This window comes from Littorina saxatilis, linkage group LG5, assembly GCF_037325665.1.
Source record: "Littorina saxatilis isolate snail1 linkage group LG5, US_GU_Lsax_2.0, whole genome shotgun sequence".
NCBI classification, from domain to species: Eukaryota; Metazoa; Mollusca; class Gastropoda; order Littorinimorpha; family Littorinidae; genus Littorina; species Littorina saxatilis.
This window is the reverse complement of record NC_090249.1, coordinates 55,793,076-55,812,230: the sequence shown is the minus strand read 5'-3', so window position 1 is coordinate 55,812,230 and position 19,155 is coordinate 55,793,076. Positions and strand designations below refer to the sequence as shown.

At 41.5% G+C, this 19,155-nt stretch overlaps 1 protein-coding gene across 1 annotated transcript; it reads right to left on the bottom strand.

Annotated features, from left to right (window-relative positions):
* Nucleotides 1-306: 306 nt before the first annotated feature.
* On the bottom strand, nt 307-19,131 carry LOC138967494 (ribitol-5-phosphate transferase FKTN-like). Its single transcript, XM_070340056.1, has 9 exons — nt 18,908-19,131; nt 16,682-16,726; nt 14,920-15,096; nt 12,283-12,560; nt 11,522-11,784; nt 9,517-9,650; nt 4,896-5,020; nt 3,135-3,594; nt 307-2,734 (listed from the first exon to the last, which is right to left on the bottom strand). Exons 1-8 carry the CDS (start codon nt 18,986-18,988, stop codon nt 3,186-3,188), a joined length of 1,512 nt encoding a protein of 503 aa, XP_070196157.1. The 5' UTR covers nt 18,989-19,131; the 3' UTR covers nt 307-2,734; nt 3,135-3,185.
* Between the last annotated feature and the right edge of the window lie 24 nt (nt 19,132-19,155).

The window sequence follows — 19,155 nt, the reverse complement described above, 5'->3', positions numbered from 1 at the left end:
CACTCGTGTAACATGGTTTGCACTAGTACGCAGCTCTGGAGAATAACTCATATGTTTGTTCTTTGTCCCCCCTCTACAAACATGCACTCACACCTTTATTGGGGGCTGGGCCGCTATTGCGCGGGGCCGCTATTGCCCGAATCTAACCCTAACCCTAACCCTAACCCTAAAGATTCGCGCAATAGCGGCCCCGCGCAATAGCGGCCCCGCGCAATAGCGGGCCGACCCCCTTTATTACTGCCATACATGCCAGAAGCCATAAAGAGCAGTCAGTCAGTTCACATGTAGACATACATGCACAATATCATTATGCGTAGTCAGATTTTATTTGATAAAATAATAACAGTAATAATAACAATGACTTTTCTGCAGCACAATTCCTAGAAATAGCTCCAAGTGCTTTTCAATGACATTGCCAAAAATCATACAAGTCACAGAAGAAAAAACAAAACAAGGCAAAATAAACTAAGTGATAATAAGACCAAGATAAACCTGATCAAACTGATGAATATATATATATATAGGATGCTGCTTTCAGGATAATGCATCCTGTTTAAAAAAAAAAGTCCATCTTGAATTACAAATCACAGGGATTTTGAGTCCACATGGACATTTTATGCAGATTCCTTGTTGATATCCACTAAACCCTGTTTGCACAAACCAGCACGCAAAAATTCACAACCAAACTCTAGTAGACAATAAATCATTAATGCACAGATATGCGGGAACAAAAAAGTGGAAGCACCTAGTGACCTAGAGTGAAACCTTGCTTTCGGCTGATAAAGAAATGCGAAACTTCATCAGGTTAACCTCACAAGACTACAGGAAGACTGCTTGCCCACCTAAACACATACAATGTACATTAAATAACATTTCAACATCAGAACTCAAAAGCAAATGAAACAAAGAACAGCAAAATAAAATCAGCGCCACGTCCTTGGAATACATTCAATTGCATTGGTCTGCACACAGACACACACACATACACTTGGTAACCCGAATGCTAAGTGGTACAACTGAGTGTTCAAGGCACATGTCAGTTTTGAACATATCTGTATGGTTCTGGACTGGTACAACTGGTCAGTGGTGTCTCCATGCAACTGTAGTTAAATCCACACATGAACTATGACACTAAATCACTAAAAATTGAAGGAATGTATTTTGCATTTTGCAATGTACAAATGGATGCTACTGAAAAGTTATCAAGAAGCTTCCATGGAAGATTCACAAAATAAGATTTTGTGTGTGTGTTCACTGTTGAAAATGTATAGACCTTCCAATTGACACGGAAAAATCACTGCGCCATCATTTTCATCACAGAAAGTGCAATATTCTATTTACATTCTGAGCTCTGTAATTATTGCACTACTATTGTCTTTCAAATGACTGAGTTCCTACTGAAGTCGCTGTGCCATACAATATTGCAGAAAACTACATTGAAGTCAAAACCAATACATTTAAGCTTTGGAAAAGGTGGAGGCAGGGCAAGGACCAAGTTAACTGCATCCGAAACTGACCACATGTGTCTTGCCATTAGCTTCTGCCCATCCATACATGCAGTTTTTGCTTTCAAAACTTGCAGTTTGCTCCAGGCTTGCCTGCCATTCATACCAGATTTGGGCGGGGATGTAGCTCAGTCGGTAGCGCGCTGGATTTGTATCCAGTTGGCCGCTGTCAGCGTGAGTTCGTCCCCATGTTCGGCGAGAGATTTATTTCTCAGAGTCAACTTTGTGTGCCGACTCTCCTCGGTGTCCGAACACCCCCGTGTGTACACGCAAGCACAAGACCAAGTGCGCACGAAAAAGATCCTGTAATCCATGTCAGAGTTCGGTGGGTTATAGAAACACAAAAATACCCAGCATGCTTCCTCCGAAAGCGGCGTATGGCTGCCTAAATGGCGGGGTAAAAATGGTCATACACGTAAAAGCCGTGGGAGTTTCAGCCCATGAACGAACAAACAAACAATACCAGATTTAAAACATATTGCAGTCACAATTTTCACAAGCTACAATTTTTCAAGGCTATACCATGTTAGTTTAGAAGCGTTTCTCGGTCAGGTGTTTTGGTTTGAGCCAAGACTGCATTTCATGTCAGAACTGTGGGAGCAGAGTTGTTCCCCTTGCTTGCTGACGCCACAATCCAATAAGCAGGATCTAAATATTGTAGAAACACTGGCACAGCCTTGTTATACACCAAGCTGGCCTGAACCTGTATCTCTGTGGCGCGATGAACCTGCACTGGGCATAATATCAACACACATCTGCGTTAGCTGTTATCACACTATCAGGGCTCCCCTCAGACGCTCTACCAAGAGGAACCCCAGACCCCTAACATAGGGGTCCTTTGACCCCCTCAATGGAAGTTTAGAGGGTCCAAAGACCAGGAGGTTCATATTTTTGCTTTCGGAAGGCGTTTTCCTCGCTGACGCATGATCTTTGGAGAGCTCATGTCAATGAAATACCGACTTTCGGAAGTTCTCTGGAAGAAAGTTTTACAAATCATTATGGTTACATCGGTTACATTATCTCAGCAAATCTGCATGGTACAGATCTGGCAGAACATTTTTTGAAAACAGTACTGATAGTACACATAATAATAGATATGTAGTGCATCCCAGGACACATTGTTTTCAGTATAGTGCAGAGTGGACATGTTTTGGGCTTCTAGCGTGTACAGGCCAGGCGCCAGGGACGCACAGTTTGGGGAGCCCTGATTGCTAGTATTTTAACAGCAGGTGCGACGGGCGTTGTGGCGGGGTGGTAAGACGTCGGCCTCCTAATCAGAAGGTCGAGGGTTCGAATTCCGGCCGCGGCCGCCTGGTGGGTTAAGTGTGGAGATTTTTCCGATCTCCCAGGTCAACTTATGTGCAGACCTGCTAGTGGCTTATCCCCCTTCGTGTGTACACGCAAGCACAAGACCAAGTGCGCACGTAAAAGATCCTGTAATCCATGTCAGAGTTCGGTGGGTAATAGAAACACGAAAATACCCAGCATGCTTCCTCCGAAAGCGGCGTATGGCTGCCTAAATGGCGGGGTAAAAACGGTCATACACGTAAAATTCCACTCGTGCAAAAACACGAGTGTACGTGGGAGTTTCAGCCCACGAACGCAGAAGAAGAAGAAGAAGAACAGCAGGTGCAGGATAAAACAAGTGTATCTGAACCCGTAACTTCAGCTTTTCTGTAATCATCTGAGACCACTTTTTTTCGTATCTTTGTTGTTATTATCTTTCTTCTTCTGCTCTTCATAGCCTTTCTTGTTCACTTCATTCTCCTTCTTCTCTTTATCATCGTCTTTCTTCTCTTTATCATCGTTTTTCTTCTCTTTATCATTGTCTTTCTTCTTCTCCTCTTCATTGTCCTTCTCCTTTTCTTCCTCAATCTCAAAAAGTTGAATGACCTCGTCTCGTTCCTTCTCTGGCCATTCTCCGTTGGGTATCACGTTGGGTGGGCTTTTCTTCCAGTCCCAGTGTTGAACTGGTATATCCCAGTTCTGGCCGTAGTTGGCTTCGATGTAAGGCAGCGGCGGGTCTGGGACTCGAACCTTCAGTCCCAGAAACTGTGTCCAGGCCAAGGAAAACTTGGGAAAGATATATCTGAAGAAAATAGTGGATTGAGAGTTTATTACATGTACTTAGCTTAAACTTGTGTGCAAATAAGTTCAGGGGGAGGCACCAGAGAAATAAAAAATCATTAAAATTCGTTCAACTCATTGTCTCTCAGGTACCAATATATCCGTACCCACTCATATGGCTCTATCTGACCAGGTACGGATATATCCGCTCAGACTGTTAGCTTCAGTCGCTTCCTGTAACGTCCATCTAATGCCTGCATTCCAGTGTGTTGATACACAGTTACTACAATTCTGAGTGACCTGCTGCAGCACAGCTGGTCTCGGCTTAAAAACTTGGTCAACATAGGTGGGGTAGAAAGTGTTAACAGATATTTCCAAACATAATACTAAATAATATCTGCAATTGTTTCAGATTATCAAGGATTTTTTCAAATCACTGAACAGTTTTTGCTAACTTAAATTCAATTAAATAAAACAAATACAGTTTGACTAGAAACTCCCTTATTGTTGATGTAATCAAAACTGTCAATGTCATTGGTGTAACCCAAACTAATAAAATTTCAACTGCTGTTCGTTTGGCCTACACAATTAAAAGTCTATTAGCTAGGTTTCAGGGTTCCACATCACGTAGAATTAAGGGTATAATACCCTTTGACCCTCCAAATCACGTACGAGATGCTCTGTGAAGAGGTATAAATACGTAACTGTTTGCTTCCAAAGAGGTAAAAAAACGTACGAGTCAAACGCTGAAAGGGTATAGCCTTTGCTAGTTTACAAGCAACAGCACGCAGGCCACCTGCTCTACTGAGACCACTAAAGTACACGCCGTGTTCATGCCACTCCTCTGTTGACACTGACACGCCGTGAAGCAGAGGTTGCCCCCTTGTCCTCAAACTGCGCGATATCTTTAAACTGATCATCTCGATGGCACTGTTCACTTTAGCCTATCCGGTGCTGTCGGCCTGCTAAAGAAAATGCCTCGCAAAACGCTCTGGGAAAAAAATGACATTTCATGAATACACCGATTGTCACTCATACCCTGTGAAAAATCTGGAAGGGGTATAAAAACCCTTTACTTTTTTCCTGAAAGGGTATGAATACCCTTGACTTTTGGGGTTGTGTGGAACCCTGAGGTTTAATCTAAATTTACTCCAATTCTAAGTCCCTGCATCTGCAGCATAAAATTCTTAGTCTCTGCCCACTGAACCACTCTCAGTCAAACAATAACTTCGCTTGATTTTACTTAGATTTTGTATGATGTCTTTTTTATAAGTACACAGTCTGCATTATGCGTTTTGTGTTTTGAGGTTTCTTGAGACTCACTTGAACTTCTTCCCAGTGCTAGCCTGTGTCCCTCCATTCCAGACGTAATACTCCTCATCGTAGAAGAAGAAAATGTCCAGCTTCACACCACTGTACATGAAGGACAGCTCAAGACTGTCCGATTCCTGCAAAAGAAAAAAGAATGTCCGCTTTCAGTTTGGCAACAAGACCACTAAAGTGTTCAGGCATGATTTAAGACCATTTTGTTTAGAATTGTTGTTCATAATGTCTGTAAATTTGTCTCCATTTTAAGACTCCATCCTATTCAAGACCGGAATTTTTGAGATTTTTGTGTAGGTCTTAAATGAGGTTCCATTGTACGCCTTTGCATGTGTAGCAGTTTTCCTATTGTGTAGATTGTATGTTTGTTTACCCGGCTGAAAACCGTGAGAGTTGTAGATAAGAAACAAAATGTACATCTTTTGTTTAGCTCTGCAGATTTATTGTCTAGTGCATGTACTTATTATTTATTCTTTTCCGTGTCTAGTTTTGCCTCGCGTTGTGTTCGTTCCCCTAGTGCATGCACCTCTAATCTGTCTGTCGCCTAATTTATCCTCTCTCACCTAAAATTACCGGGTTAGCTTATCTTCCTAAAAGGCTATGATTGCAAGAAGAAATGACGACTTACGTGACAATGAAAATCATTCATACGAATAACCGGGTCAATTTCATGGGATTACTTTTCTATAAAATAGTTTATTAGGCTTATTTATTATCTAGAAAAGTGTACAAACGTGTTAATGCAACAAGCGCAATTTACGCAATATTATAAGTTCACATACAAAATCGGTACAAAATCCTGGGTCGCCTTTACATGGCAAACATCAAAAATGCGCAAGTTATCGTAACAAAACAATGAAGCCGCCTAATCTCCCTTCCCCGGCTAATCCTATCGTAAGGCGAGACTCCACATATCGAGCTAGCTACTTTTTATCCCATACAGGATCTTTTGTTCCCTGACTGACTAACTAGGAACTTCTCTCAAACCTGTTTACTTTAATGGAATTCTAAATGGGAGAAACAGTTCTTCCCTCTTTGGGCTAAGTTTTAAGGATGGTCTAAGACCTCAGAATTTGCTATTTTGACTTTAGTGAGACCGGGACAGTCACGGACGACTCTCCCTATTCGTCACCAAAGTGTTTTGTCCCTAACCTAATTCCAGTTTCCCCTTTTATAAAGTACCATGCGCAAAACAGGCGGGACACCCAAAACACAGGAGCTTACCTAGAATTGCGCAGGTCACCTAATGTTTAATCTACCACACCTATCTAACTAATTTAGGACCGTTCAATCAAACGCACGCCGACGTTCTAACAGTCCGGTTGTTTACTTCTAACTATCTACGACATTCTCTCCTATTTATCTTTTGAACCTTTACTGGTGTTGGTTGAAGTAAACAAACCAGTAACATGCACGGTTATCCTTTGAAGCTGACTATGCCTATGCTGTCCTGACTTTACGAAAAGGTATGAAGAATCTCTAAGTTCTTTTACTTTTACTCTGAGTTTTTCCCAATGCTATCTCGTCGGAAGAATGCGGAGTCTCTTCTTCTTGTCCCTAGTCTAAATCTTGATCTATTCTACCTTGCCTTTGCTCTCTCCCTATTCTAATCTCTAACCTAGCGCCCTCAGTCTATGTCCTTATTCTAACCCATTCTATTCTGTTCTCCAGCCTGTCCTAATGTGTGTAGTAACTTCATTTTACACTGTCTTTTATACCAATCTGCATGGCAACGTAAACAAACACACAGAACCAGAGGCAGATTGGCTGACCGAAAAAGAACATTAACCGCACTACTTTCAAAACATTACGCGGACAATGTAGTTCGTCCTTTTTCCTTTATCTTTACACTTGCTGATCACAACAAGCGCTCTTTTAATAACTGTTCGTAATATTTAAGCAACCTACAACACTATCTTCATCAAAGAAACCTTGTCTCTCCTCTCTTTTACGATTTCTATCCTTTTTGATCCAACGATGATTTCGTCTGGCGATCGTTGTTTCCAACACGACGAACAATCATCGTACTCCTGTTACATTATTAACCAAAAGAACATCTTGTGGTCGCTAAATTACGTCCCTCAACTAACTTTCATCCAATCTCTAGTCGTAAAACTTGACATTTGTCCAGTTTTACCAATGTTTATTAACCTGTATGCCGGTAAATCACGTCAGCGCCACACGAATGGCCGCCAACATGGAACTAAGAAGGGAATTACCTCCCTTGCATTGTTTACTTTTGGTTTCTCTATCACCTATTCTGGTGCTTCTTTTGAAAGCTGAGGCCAGCGATAGCGTGACAGATTACTCTGTACGCCATGACTGTCCTGAACCTTCAATATTTTATCCTATAACATTAAACTTTTTACAATTAGGGCTCTCCCGCCACACATGTAAGAGAGAGAGCGAGAGAGAGAGAGAGAGAGAGAACTCAGAACTCAGAAATGGTTTACTGTGAAGCCATCGGCCTGTACACAGTTTGGGAGGGAAGGGGGAGGGGGGTTCGAAACGATCGCGATATGGACATAGGATACTATCATGGATAACCATGTTATTTCTTCAGTCCAACACTTGGTCTGTTAACAGTTTGTATTTCCGACGTTGTTATCACGTGCGAATCGAATGCGATTTGGTAAACAGTCTTATTAGTGTCTGTATGCCCATCCAGTCTCAGCGTTTTTACATAACACGTCTTCCACGTGCGTTCTGAAGTCAGCGGCAAGTGCAATGCGGCACTATCCCTGCATTCTTCTTCAGGAGTCACGGGTCACTGGCGACAGCGTCAGGGTTGTCTCTGGCCGACTTGTTTGATTACTTGACAACAGGCACAAATATGATCCTTCATTCTGTGGATATGTTGGGCATACCTCCGGTGATCGGCTTTCGGCCACCTTCTTACGCCGTCGTACACGGCCAACCGTTTTTCGCCCTTCAGTCCAAAGGGGCACCAGTCTGTCATCCGCCCTTCAGCCATGTTGTACTCGAACACTGCCGAGGCAGTTACAGCATGTAGTGAGTTCTTTCCATATCTCTGGTCAACCACAATGTTTTTCACAACGTGGATAGTTTCAGACGAAATGACAGCGTTCCTAACTTTGGCTGGGAATGTTGTCAAGTAGTACTCTAGCCTGGCAACCTGATCATCCCAGAACTGTTGCACACTGTCTTTTTCTGAATCAGGGGCGTCAAAAGCATCACAACACTCGTCAAAGTTATCATTTTCCGCTTCGTTCAATTGTTCGTGTAAACTCTCGGTACATTCAGCGTCACTTTGGCCCTTTATTTTCTCCTCCTCACTCTCCACCTTCTCCGGCGAATCAAGGCATCCTGGTGGGGGCATTTGCAATAGGGATGGTGGGGGTGGGCTTTGGAAAAGGCCTATGTCGCGTGATTCTTGGGTCGTGCCATTTGTGTTAATTATCATTTTCTTGCACAGAACCTTGATGGGGTTCAGTGTGAAGCGCAGATTCCTGTGCCTGTGGTTGTGCTGTTTGTTGTCTCGATGCTGCACGCCTGAGCTCACTGGGTCACTTTTTTCTGTATCGGGTCACATCACGCTGCACGGACTGGGTTTCAATGGCCGCTGCACTGTCACTCTTCCACCTTACAATGAGTGTTGTACATTCTCCTTTGCTATGAATGTCCCAGGTGGAAAGATGACAGACTCGAAAGCCACTGGTACACACATTTTAGACGATGTGGGCGTTTCACACTCACGTAAAAATTATGAAGTTTTGGGAGCTCGAAGTTGATGCTGCTCGCTGGTTGCCAGAGAGAAAGAGAGAGAGAGAGAGAGAGAGAGAGAGAGAGAGAGAGAGAGTCTAAAGAGAGAGAGAGAGTCTAAAGAGAGAGAGAGTCTAAAGAGAGAGAGAGAGAGAGAGAGAGAGAGAGAGAGAGAGAGAGAGAGAGAGAGAGAGAGAGAGAGAGAGAGAGAGAGAGAGAGAGAGAGAGAGAGAGAGAGAGATCTAGAGAGAGAGAGAGAGAGAGAGAGAGAGAGAGAGAGAGAGAGAGAGTGACCGCACATGTGAAGTGGAGTATAATTGCTGTGTAGCTTTTCATTCATTCACATCAAGAAAAACACAAGTTCTTGAGATACAGTCAAGCACAGACAACTCAGATTCTGATAAGTCATACTTCTTCTTCTTCTGCGTTCGTGGGCTGAAACTCCCACGTACACTTGTGTTTTTTGCATGAGTGGAATTTTACGTGTATGACCGTTTTTACCCCGCCATTTAGGCAGCCATACGCCGTTTTCGGGGGAAGCATGGTGGATATTTTCGTGTTTCTATAACCCACCGAACTCTGACATGGATTACAGGATCTTTTCCGTGCGCACCTGGTCTTGTGCTTGTGTGTACAAACGAAAAGGAATAAGCCACTAGCAGGTCTGCACATAAGTTGACCTGGGAGATCGGAAAAATCTCTACACTTAACCCACCAGGCGGCCGCGGCCGGGATTTGAACCCATGACCTTCCGATTAAGAGGCCGACGTCTTACCACCCCGCCACAGCGCCCGTCAAGTCATACTTTTTACTACCTGAAGAAGCAGCAAGACTTGCACGAGGATAGGAAAGATTAATTCAAAAAAACACAAGCAAAGAATATACAATTACACCGAACCTTGCCAAAGAGTTGCACCAGTTGCAGCCCAGACTGTTCCAGAGCGGTGACCATTTCCTCCCTGTGGTCTTTGATCATGATGCCAATGTCCACATCTTTACTGTACGGGATGATGTCACACTGCCGGTACCAGCCTGTTAAAACAAAAGTAAAATGTTAGCAAATGTTCTCATGAACAAACATCTAATACTTTATTTCTGCAAATTTAACCCCATTTTAAGACTCCCTCCTTTTTACATTTAGTCAAGTTTTGACTAAATGTTTTAACATAGAGGAGGAATCGAGACGAGGGTCGTGGTGGATGTGTGTGTGTGTGTGTGTGTGTGTGTGTGTGTGTGTGTGTGTGTGTCTGTGTCTGTGTGTCTGTGCGTGTGTAGAGCGATTCAGACTAAACTACTGGACCGATCTTTATGAAATTTTACATGAGAGTTCCTGGGAATGATATCCCCGGACATTTTTTTTCTTTTAGATAAATACCTTTGATGACGTCATATCCGGCTTTTTGTAAAAGTTGAGGCGGCACTGTCACACCCTCATTTTTCAATCAAATTGATTGAAATTTTGGCAAAGCAATCTTCGACGTAGTACAATGTATTACCTTACTGGGAGAATGCAGGTTTCCAGTACAAAGGACTTAACATTTCTTACATACTGCTTGACTAAAATCTTTACAAAAATGGACTATATTCTATACAAGAAACACTTAACAAGGGTAAAAAGAGAAACAGAATCCGTTAGTCGCCTCTTACGACATGCTGGGGAGCATCGGGTAAATTCTTCCCCCTAACCCGCGGGGGGTATTTCGCCTTTATACGCGACTTGTTAAGACCTAATTTTCTCAGATTGTTAGGTCTTAAAAGTAGGGTTTGGGGCGGGGATGTAGCTCAGTCGGTAGCGCGCTGGATTTGTATCCAGTTGGCCGCTGTCAGCGTGAGTTCGTCCCCACGTTCGGCGAGAGATTTATTTCTCAGAGTCAACTTTGTGTGCAGACTCTCCTCGGTGTCCGAACACCCCCTGTGTGCATACGCAAGCACAAGACCAAGTGCGCACGAAAAAGATCCTGTAATCCATGTCAGAGTTCGGTGGGTTATAGAAACATGAAAATACCCAGCATGCTTCCTCCGAAAGCGGCGTATGGCTGCCTAAATGGCGGGGTAAAAACGGTCATACACGTAAAAGCCGTGGGAGTTTCAGCCCATGAACGAACAAACAAACAAACAAACCCTTACACTGGTGCAATTCTCTAACACATGTTACATAGCCACTGGTGAATTAACAGAGAGAAAAATAAAGAAAAACGGTCATATAGGTTTTCGCATCCATGGGAGGTAATCGGAACCGACCAAACAGACTGAGCCAGCAGCGCGACATATGTCGCGACAACCAGCCTAAGAGTTAAAATGGAAAAGGCAAGGTCTTCAAAAAAGGGAGAAGTCTTAAAGTGGACCGGGGGGTGGGTGTCGTAAAAGTGGAATTTTACTGTTGTCACATGTTTTAAATAATGTTGAGCAACAGGGCTCCAAAGAACTGTGTGATGATTAGACTCTGGCAAAGAGACGATGCACAAACTACCTTAACAACCTTCTCGTTAATAATCTTTTGATTCCATGAAAAAACACTCCATCTACTTGTAAGTTGTAATTCTGTTTGTAAATTGTAATTAAAAACACACACAATAAAAGCAGAATTATTTCATCCACACAATCACTAACACTACCATGTCTCTTTGAGAATAACAAACAAACACTTCACTTCCAAACAGGAAAAATCAGAAAAAAGAAATGTTATGTTCTAGGAACGTTTACAATGTAACTGTGACAAACCAAAACGCTACGGTCACAGATTTTTGACCCAGCAGTCTTTTAAGTGGACATACAGACGAACACTTTTAATACAGAAAATAAATTTATCTGACAAATTGTCCAAAGGTTGTTCGGAAGACACAAGCAAGACAATGATTCAAACAAACAGGCAAACAAAATAAACGTCAGAGTTCCAACTTCACCTAAACATGTGCCACTGCTGATCCAGAAGGGTACTTCCATGCTGTCCATGACTTTTGTCACAACCGAAAGCAACTGTCGTGCCGTTCGCTTGAACTCTGGCATATCCTGCTTTGTTTTCTTCCCAGCTGTCATGAAGAAATGCCTCGCTCTGGGGTAGTCACACTCTATGAACTTGGAGTGTTGCAGACTATGCACAAATCCAGAGATGTCATCAGGAAAAGAAATCTCAAGGCCACGGACTTTGTCTTTCAGAATTGAAAATCTAAGGAAAAAAAAATTGTGAAGGACCTTGCAATGAAGAATAATTCACAAGCCTTTTCCAGCCTTTTCAAAGAAAGTCCTAAGTCAAGACATAAATATTGAGCACAGACACTGGATCTGTTTTTCAGCTGAATAAAAACAGTGAAAGTGCAAGTTTTAGAAACACATGAAAGAAAAGATTTAAAGAGACAAAATCAACACACTGAACAAAAAAACTCTGGTACTGAACTAAAGAGAATTGCAAAGAAATCAGTGTCCACTCAAATAGTCTTTTCTATTAAAACAAATTGAGAATTTTAATCACATTTTACAGACAAATAAAAACTCAAATACTGAGTTAGAAAAATTGTCACAGGAGTTCTGAATCATCTTCATAAATATATGCTCATGGAAGAGATACACACTGTGTCATGTTTATCAGCACAAGCTAGAATGTGCTCAAACCCACAAACATCTTAACATTTCTGGTAACACACTATCCTGCCTAGCAGACACAAACCTTTCCATAGCCCCAGCATGTTTCCCAACGGTTAGACGCGAAGCATTGATTGGAGGCCGGATCGATTTTGGATTGACTGCAGCGGCATGCCAGAGGTAATCTCCCCTTCGATAAAACAGCACCAGATGAATCACAGGAGCCGCAGAGTTCTGACGCCACAGGAAGTAGTGTGATGGAAAGGTGCGATAATTTTGAGCTGACTCCAAAGACATGTGACGGGGGTCTGGGCTGGTGATCCCCAAGTGTAGAAAGTTGTCCATCTTATTCAATACAGCATGCTGAAAATTGAAAGAGAGACAATAATTTGTTAATCTGGTTGTGCTTGCAAGAAGTAGGGTTAAAGATAAAATACTGAATGCACATTCAGAAGCAGGCATCAGGGATGAACACACAGAGACAGACACATCAACACACGCAAACATTATAATACAGTATTATTATTATTATTATTATTATTGTGATCATTTTTATGCGCCTAATCTAGATATAGCCCTAGGCGCTTACATATTAATTTCAGTATATATATGCGCACACAAAAAACAACCACATCAACATATATATGTCATGCCTCATTCACAAAATTGCCGACTTCACGGAATCGGCAACATTTTTGCCCATTTTGCGTATTCGACAAAACGCTGCCCATTACGCGAAATCGGCAGCGTTTTTGGCAGAAAGGCTTCTAAAATTTGCCCATTTTGCAAAATCGGTCGCCACTTTTTGGTTTTAAAGCTCTCAAATGCCTGGGATATCATTACACTTAGACAACTAGATACTCGAATGGATAGATATTGCAATAATCAATAAGTTATGGCAAGTTATTGCAGAAAGTGTAGTGTTCGTACATTTCCGGAGTTATGCTTGACACAGACCAACTTAGACCATAAAAAAACATAGTAGGGAGGTAAAGCCATGCAAAGTTCTGGTGACACAAAAAGTAACAGACTGGCTGTCGCTTTTGCGAAATGGGCAAATTTTTAGAAGACTTTCCGCATTTTCGGCAAAACGCTGCCGATTTCACGTAATGGGCAGCGTTTTGCCGATTACGCGAAATGGGCAAAAATATTGCCGATTCCGCGAATTCGGCAATTCCTTGAATTCGGCACGACATATGTATAGGTTACAACACGAGTGGTTTTTTATATGGCTTGTATTTCAGTCAAGACCCAGCGGATGAATATCATCGGGAGACACGAGCCTCTGGCGAGTGGCTCTCGATTGATATTCCCGCTGGGTCTTGACTGAAATACAAGCCATATAAAAAACCACGAGTGTTGTAATCTGTATATCCCATTCTACCATCAAACACAAAGTGTAGACTACTAGCGGCACTGTTGCGATCTGTGCAGGGTAAAACTGTTGCCAGCGAGACTTAGCCCTTTTGCAACCTTAAACTAAGTGACCGTCGCTGAAAAAATAAAACGAATGAGTGCATCGATAAGTACGCGGTAACACTACTTTCAGACCATTTAAAAGCTTTAAGTAAAGGTTCGTAAGTTGCAAGAAAGTAATGAAGTCGAATAGAAATTAATTTAGTTGAAGCGCACAATTCTTTTGTTTTGCGTTTCAGGTCGGCAGAACGGGCGAAACGGGTTTGGGACCCATTTGGCTTACTCGATTCAGAATTGATTCCACGTTGTTTTTCTCGAACGTGTGTAATTAGGCTTATTGACAGAGAAGCAAATTTTAGGGAACAAATATGTAGGTTTAGATTTAACCATTTGCTCCCTATTTGAAATGTATCTACGTGATAAACTGTTTTGCGAGTGTGTTTGCATGGATGAACTTAAACTGGTATGGCCCGTGTGAGGAAAACGCGACCGACACGTCTGTCACCGCCGATTGATTGCATTTTGAAGGAATATGACTGGATTACGGAAAAATATGTGGACTTACTGCAGAGCCAGGCAAAAGAGTAGACTTGCTCGCAAAACACGTGAAACAGCCGATGTTTGATAGCTGAAGGCGCACACCAAAACACACTACCGACAGAAGTTCTCAAAAGTCGTCTGCTAACGATGCAAGGGGAGGGTACTCGTGTTTTTGTTTTGGTTCGCTAGCATCTGGTTATCTTGTAAGTTGAATGTTCGTTTTTTTCGACCTGCATTGCTTTCATAATGAAAGAAACTTTTGCTTATTGCATCTCATACATCAGATCAGTTCTGAGATTCATTTTTGCGTGCAACTGATATGGTTTTCTGAGCCGTGCAATACGATTTTAGAACTTCATACAAATGTGTCACATTGTTCGGCGCGAGGTTAAAGGTCGGGAGGAAAGTAGTCCTTTGCCCAAATCGGAATCTGCACTATCATATATTTTTTGGAGTCCATGATGTATTTATTGAGCTATAAAAATACAACATATATACCCATACTGAAGTAACAGAGACAAAGAAGGGAGGTCATGGGATATATATATATATATATGCACACACAAACCCAAAAAGAGTCCTTTCTGAACTCTGGTTTATTTTAAGTTTAACTGACACCAAATGCAAGGACTGTAATGAATGAATGAAACACACACACACACACAGTGACACACACATACACGCATAAGTAAACAAATATTCCCATGGATGAAGTGCTACAGGCATAAAACATTTCCAGTAAATAACATTCAGTTGATTAACCCACCAGCTCATTTACGCTGGCTTCGATAGCTCCAAATGTGACAACAGAATATCGTCCAAGGTTCCATAGATCCAGGGCGCTTTCTCCACCAGCACGCAGAGCTCGCAGAAGAGACGGCTCCGCCACAAACACTGGCAGGTGCATTGTGTTACAGGTCTCCAAAAAGCGTTTTGTGACTCCCTGTTGTTGAAATGAAAAATAATTGCAATCATCGTTAGACATCAACACAATAATACTGACAATTGGTGGGGTTTTTTTTATCGTCAACATTATCATGATCATCATTAGCATTGTTGTGACTGTATTAATATCATATATATTTACTTTTAGTTCAACAGTACAGTATTGGGGCTCAGCGCAGCTACAAAACTAAGCACTCATACTGCGGTACTTGATTTAAACAAGATTTTATTAAGGAAATACAGGGTGGCATGTGTATGCGATATAAACATTTGTGACCACACAACAAGCTAAGCTTATATTAAGTGTGGTTATAAATATGTACATCTAGATAGGAAATGTTATTTTACGTTATGCCAAGGTCAGAGAATCACTTATACCCTTATTAGAAATGTAAGACAGACAAGATACAATTTTTACAAAAAAAGAGGAAAAAATACAGCAAAAGAATCAGAGGATGTGACAGAGGACGGGAAGGGAGTTAACTTTATTTTTCAGCAATATCGGGGAGATATAAGTCAGTAAGGTGGGTATACAGGAGGGGGAGGGGGGGGTGTGTGTCAGAGAGACGATGACTGTCACAGACTTGCCAATTCAATGTTCCTGCAGCAGCAATAATTGCATCCAAAATGTTGTCCAAACTAATTAAGCTGAGATTAGTCATGTGAATACACAGAAAAACCGTTTGCGGTATTTCTTATCGGATAGCAATGGATCAACACTTAAAAACAATTTGTGATTAAAGGAATTACAACTTGATTTATTTTCTGTACCGTACATCATATGCTGTATTCACATGCACTGAGATAACACCATTTGTGAGCATTGCTGTGGTTATTAGTGAGTATTTCTACGCACATACCCTCCCAGAGGGAGGCTCATGGCGTTTACAATATGCCGTGTGAGATGGAATTTTTTACACAATATATCACGCATTCACATCGGCCAGTAAATCTCAAGCGTGTTAGGCGAGTATATACTTTCACGGCCTATTATTCCAAGTCACACGGGTATTTGGTGGACATTTTTTATATATGTCTATACAATTTTCCAGGAAAGACCCTCTTGTCAATCGTGGGATCTTTAACGTGCACACCCCAATGTAGTGTACACGGGACCTCGGTTTTTCGTCTCCTCCGAAAGACTAGCACTTGAACCCACCACCTAGGTTAGGAAAGGGGGGAGAAAATAGCGGCCTGACCCAGGGTCGAACACGCAACCTCTCGATTCCGAGCGCAAGTGCGTTACCACTCGGCCACCCAGACCACTGTACAGTGTACAATAAGGAAAAAAAAAAAAAAAGGTCTGTTTACGGTAACATAGGCCAAAGAAATAGGGTCGGTAGGTCGGGATTTTTTTTTTTTTTTCCCCCAAAAAAAACATATTTTTACGTTATTTTGCCCAAAAAACAAGATTTTTTTTTTCTCCCCCAAATGCCAAAAAAAAGTCTAGGGTCGCGCGAAAAAACTAGGGTCGGTCGGGTTACCGTAAACAGACCTATTTTTTTTTTGGCCTAACTTTTATTACAGCATCATATATAAAAAATTTGCAAAACACCATACCAGCAATGCTTGAGCATACTTACCCAGGGTGAGCTGTCAAATCTTTGTTCTGCTTTATCCATGAACATCTGAAACAAAAGAAAGTTTTTTTTCATTCCCTGTTAACTTTGAAAACAACCACCATAAAGCACACAGTGACAGTACCAAAATGTACTCATACTTTTTTGACTATCACTTCAGCTCCAGCAGAACCACCCTGTAAGAGCTTCAACATTCTGATAAATTCAGGTCTCCAAAAGTAAGGAACATGCTTCCCGTGTTTCCCTGCACAGACCCCCTTAAACTTTCAGCCACACTTCAGTCGTCTAACCATTTAGATAATTACCAAGTTTTATTGACTTAATTATATGAGTTTATTGCAAGGAGTCGAACGCTGCAATTTTGCCATGAATACATTTTTATCATTGTCCTGGTAATGGTAGGTTAGCGTAAGATGAAAAAAAAGCTGAAGTAAGTAGCAGTAGCAGTAGTTTTGGGACAGGCATCAGGCATTGTCACCAAGGAATCGCCGCCCATAAGATGTCCCATTCTGTGGTTGAATACAATTGGAGTTTTGTTACTTTGATTGTCAAAATCTACAAATCTTTCTAGTAATTTTGTGGACTTGCTCAGGTGATTTGTTAAATTATTAGTACTTAGTGCAAATTTGAACGTATCTGGCAGTAGATTCTAGAACGGTGCTACCTGGTTACTGAACGTGTTTTTCTTATGTTAGGTTTACAGTGCTATAAAAGATTTTTTTTTGTAAGTTTATTGTGCACTCCAACTTTGGAAGTGAATAAATTCATCCAGAGTCAATGTATTATATATATCACCTCTGATTCTTCTACCTTTGAATGAGTGTAAATTAAGGTAAGTCAGTCTCTGACTGACTTTGAGTATGACATGCTTTTACATTCCCTGATCAACTTTGTTGCTTGTCTCAGCACTTCTTCTATGGCAACTGATTGCCTTTTTAGAAAGGAATGCCAAATAGAATTTCCATACTCAAGGTGAGGTCTCACCAGGCTTTTGTGCAGTTTGATAAAAATAAAACCTGTATTCAAATAATAAAAGGTCCTTTTAATCAGCCCCAGAATCTTGTTTGCTTTAATGATTATTTTCTTGATATATGAGAGCCAGAAGTTAACACCAACAGCTTGTGTATCAAATGTTATACCCACATTTTTGTTCATGGTACAAAGTTGAATGTAGTGACTGTCCCCTTCTTTGTACATGGTATAATCCCATTTTGGATTCTACTTAATGATGTGAATGACTTTGCAGTTGCACTTTAACACATTAATTTTAATAGAAAGTTTCCATTTTTCTGACCACTCTTGTAATGTATACATGTATGTATTGTCATCTTGAATAACATTCCTCCTGGATGTTCTGTCATATATTTTGGTGTCATCAGCAAGAATACATTCAGCAAGGTCATTAATTTAAAAAAATATGTAAACAAAACTGGTCCAAGGATGCTCCCCTGGGGGATTCCACTTGACACGCTGGCTATAGAAGGCAGTTCATAATTTACCTTTACCTTCCTCTTCCTGTCTGAACTCTGATCCACGTACTAACATGGCAAGACACACCATATGCTGTAAGTTTTTTAATAAGACGTACATGTGGGACAGTGTCAAAAGCTTTAGGGAAATCAAAATTCACAATGTCTATGGAGTTTGCACATGCAGCTATCGGGAGGACGTCAGCCAAAATTAACTTCAGACTGAATGTTTCTCCGCGGTACAATTATCTTGAGGGAGAAAAGCATGTCAAGATCTTGCAACTGAAGCAGATTTGTGATGTAATTCTATCGATTTTACCCCGAATTCGATTTATTCAAAAAAGCACCGAGCGGTTACGTCATTTGAATTCCAGAAAAGAAATATTTTGCGTTGATGCTATAATTTCAAACTCAAAATACAATTTCTCATCACAAACTGGAATCCAATGGGGAATACATGGTGCAGAGTTCGACCAGCAGCACTTTGGAGGGGAGGGGAATAGTCAGTATTAAGTTTGTGTGAGATAAACAAAGCCGGCTGACGTCCTCCCTGTAGCTGCAGCAGTGCATCAATGCATGTTGGAGTTTTTTACATCTAAGAGTAGAGTGCAGTCTTCCATGACTTCCTGTAGTTGGGGGACATACGATCTCCGTTTACGATAACCATGTTGACACTGCGTAAAGATTTTTGTCCGTTAAATGTGAAACTAAAACATCTCTTACTATTGCTTCCACTTCCAGTTTCAGCCTAACTTCCCACCTTGAAACCAACAAACTGTAGGAGTAGAAAGGTGACTGCCAGAGCTAGCAGCCCCTTGATGATGTATCTTCTGCTGAACATTTGCAAACGGTGTCCTGGCCAGTCATACGCCCAAAAGCACCCAGGTCGTCAGAACGAAAGCAGAAATAGTGAATCAAATGACACAGTTCCGGCTATCCATTGATGTAAACAGCCAAACCACTTTTCCCATGGACGCTGCCATGTTGAAGTAGCGCAGTGAATTCGAC

Excerpts from the sequence above, each read along its gene's own strand:
- LOC138967494 (XM_070340056.1), bottom strand. The coding sequence starts at position 18,988 with ATGTTCAGCAGAAGATACATCATCAAGGGGCTGCTAGCTCTGGCAGTC. Across the intron at positions 9,651-11,521 it reads CAGCAGTGGCACATGTTTAG|GCTGGTACCGGCAGTGTGAC; the intron begins GTGAAGTTGGAA and ends TTGTTTTAACAG. Across the intron at positions 3,595-4,895 it reads AGCACTGGGAAGAAGTTCAA|ATATATCTTTCCCAAGTTTT; the intron begins GTGAGTCTCAAG and ends TATTTTCTTCAG.